General features: G+C 65.7%; 1 protein-coding gene across 1 annotated transcript in view; it reads left to right on the top strand.

Moving 5' to 3' along the window:
* The first annotated feature begins 1,545 nt into the window (after positions 1-1,545).
* The window catches only part of LHX3 (LIM homeobox 3), a 10,150-nt gene continuing 9,267 nt past the window's right edge, over positions 1,546-2,428 (top strand). The window contains exon 1 of the mRNA XM_040464389.1: positions 1,546-1,746. Within this exon, the coding sequence (XP_040320323.1) occupies positions 1,659-1,746 (88 nt within the window). The 5' untranslated portion in view covers positions 1,546-1,658. The remainder of the gene's footprint in view (positions 1,747-2,428) is intronic.

Here is a 2,428-nt window from a genome sequence, read left to right as displayed (position 1 = left end):
GAAGATTGTAATTCTTTTGAAACTGTGAGCTCCCTGGAACGGTGATAGGAGTCGGGGTGCAGAAGGGAGCCCTCCTTCCCTTCCGGAGTTTGTGGACTGGACATCTGAAATTCCAGAGCCTCTTGTACTGAGCCAGACGCTGAGGTGGAAGGTGAAAACCGGACGATGAATTATGGATTCTCTTCCTGGGGTTGATCTAGCTGGGAGCCGCCCGCGGGACAGCGGTTTTGGTTCAAGTCACACGGCAGGCAGATGGACTGAGATGGGACACCAGCTGAGACACATGTGAATTGCAGGACTTAGGGCACCAGGGGCGCCCCGGTTAAGGGAGCCTCTGAGGAACCCTGGGAGAAGGGAGCCCCCAGGCACCTGTTTGTTGCCTCAGAGTCTGAACTGTTTCTTCTCCTGCCTCTACCTTTTTTTTTTTTTTTGCTGGGGGCTGGGGGGGTCCCCAGTCACATGTGGCTTCCCAGAGACCTGCTGGCTGCGGTTGCTTCGGATTCACCTTCCCAGCCAGGCCCTGTGGAAGCTGGTAGGTAACCCCCTCCCTGGCACAGGCAGCCCCTGGTGGTGCCAGCTGGGCAGGGCACTGACCGTTCACCATTCCCGGCCTGTGTGGTGCTGGTGTTCGTGTAGATCCCCCATCTGGTGACCCCTTTACAGCCCTGGAGTCCTGAGGAGTGTCTGTTGGGGTCTCTCCGGGTGCTCCTCCTCAGCTGTCCTGGGGGCGTGGGGTGGGGGGCCTGCCAGCAGGAGATCTGGGCAAGAGGTTGTGAATGCAACAGGTTCCTCTGGCCAGCAGCAACAGCTGAGCCACACCTGGAGCCAGGGACTCGTGGGGGCCTGGGCTGGAGGCCAGTGGGGCTGGAGGGGCCACCTGCCGAGTGCTGGACTCTGCCACGCAGGGCAGGGTGGACCGCCCACTTACTTCAAATCCCCAAGCCTCTGGGCTGGCCTGGAGCTCAGGGCAGAGCCGGCAGGACAAGCTGCCTGCAGCGGCAAAGGGAGGGGCCGTGGGGAGGGGATAAGCCTGGCTGAGGGACTGGGGGCCTGGGGGGGGGGGGGGGGGGGGGGGGGGGGCCCGAGGCCGGGGGGCGGGGGGGGGGGGGGGGGGGGGGGGGGGCGGTGGGGGTGTGGCCTGGAGCCTGAGGAGAGGATGTGGGTAAGGAGGAATCTAGGGGAGGGTGGGGTAGCTGGTGGAGAGACCAGAGACCTAGGGAGGTGGGGAGGTGAGGAGGAGGGGCTGGGGGAAAGGCAGGCAGAGTGGGGGTAGGGGGTGGGGGACAAGGGCCTGGGGAGGTAGGGAAATGGGCAGGGCAGGGGGGAAGTTGGTGCAAGGACAGAGGACCTAGGGAGGTGGGATGGTGGGGAGGAGGGCTGGGGGAAGAGGGTGGTGGGCGGAGTTAGAGGACGTGGGGAGGGCTGGGGGACAGGGGGCCTGGGGAGGTGGGGAGGTGGGCAGCCGCGCGCCTCCTTCAGCACCGCGGACAGCGCCCGGGCCCAGAGTCTCCCGCCTGGCCACACCGCGCACCACAGGCTCGCCGTTCCGAGGCTCCCGGGACCTTGGGGAGCTCCGAGCCCTCCCCCGGGGTGGCAGAGGAGGAGGGAGGAGGGCTGCCCGGGGCCACTCGGGCCTCATCTTCGGCCTGGTGGTCGCCATGCTGCTGGAAACAGAGCTGGGTAGAGACAGAGATCGGCCCGGGGCCCCCGGGGCCGCTGCCGTCTGCACCTTCGGTGGGACTCGGGGTAAGGACCCCCGTGAGCCCCTTGGCCTCCAGCCCGAGCAAGAGCACCCACAAGGGGAGAGACGGCAAGGGTGGCAGAGTCAGGCGGAGGGACAGCGGGGAGGAAGGGGCCCAGGACAGCAGAGAACAGAAGGGGCCCTGCAGGCGCTGCTGGGGCGGAAGGGATAGGGCAGAGTGAGGGGCGCCAATTTCCTCCAGACTCCACGCCCCTCAGCTGTCCCACACAGACCTCCTAACCGCCCAACAGTGCAGAACTGGGACCCCTGGGCTGGATCTCCCGCCTGAACCACCCTCCCTAAGGGCCACTAGATTGCCATGGACGTCGTGAAATAATGGAGGCATTGCCGGCTGGCTGGCCAGATGCTGAGCGTGTGGGGCCGCCACCTCCCGGACCCGCTGTCTGCTTGCCCCTTCCCCCCTCGAACCACACTCGGTCCCTCTAGGCAGGCCTCTGCAAGCAGCTGACACTCAACAGGCGACACCCCAGCACACCCAGCACCCACTCGGCTCCCCAGCGGGTGCACCCTTGCCCTGTCCTCTGGGTAACAAGTGTCATATGAGCCTTCGCTCAAAACCGTGAGACTTCGGGTCTGCTGGGATCTGGGAGGCGCTGTGTCCTGCCCACATCCTTCCAGGCTGGCCCCCTTGTTGAAGCGCACAGACCCGGCAACTGGAGGCCAGGA

Source organism: Herpailurus yagouaroundi, unplaced genomic scaffold (genome assembly GCF_014898765.1).
Source record: "Herpailurus yagouaroundi ecotype Mexico unplaced genomic scaffold, PumYag 440, whole genome shotgun sequence".
Taxonomy (NCBI): domain Eukaryota; kingdom Metazoa; phylum Chordata; class Mammalia; order Carnivora; family Felidae; genus Herpailurus; species Herpailurus yagouaroundi.
The sequence above is the reverse complement of the archived record's forward strand: the minus strand, read 5'-3'. Positions and strand labels throughout refer to the sequence as shown.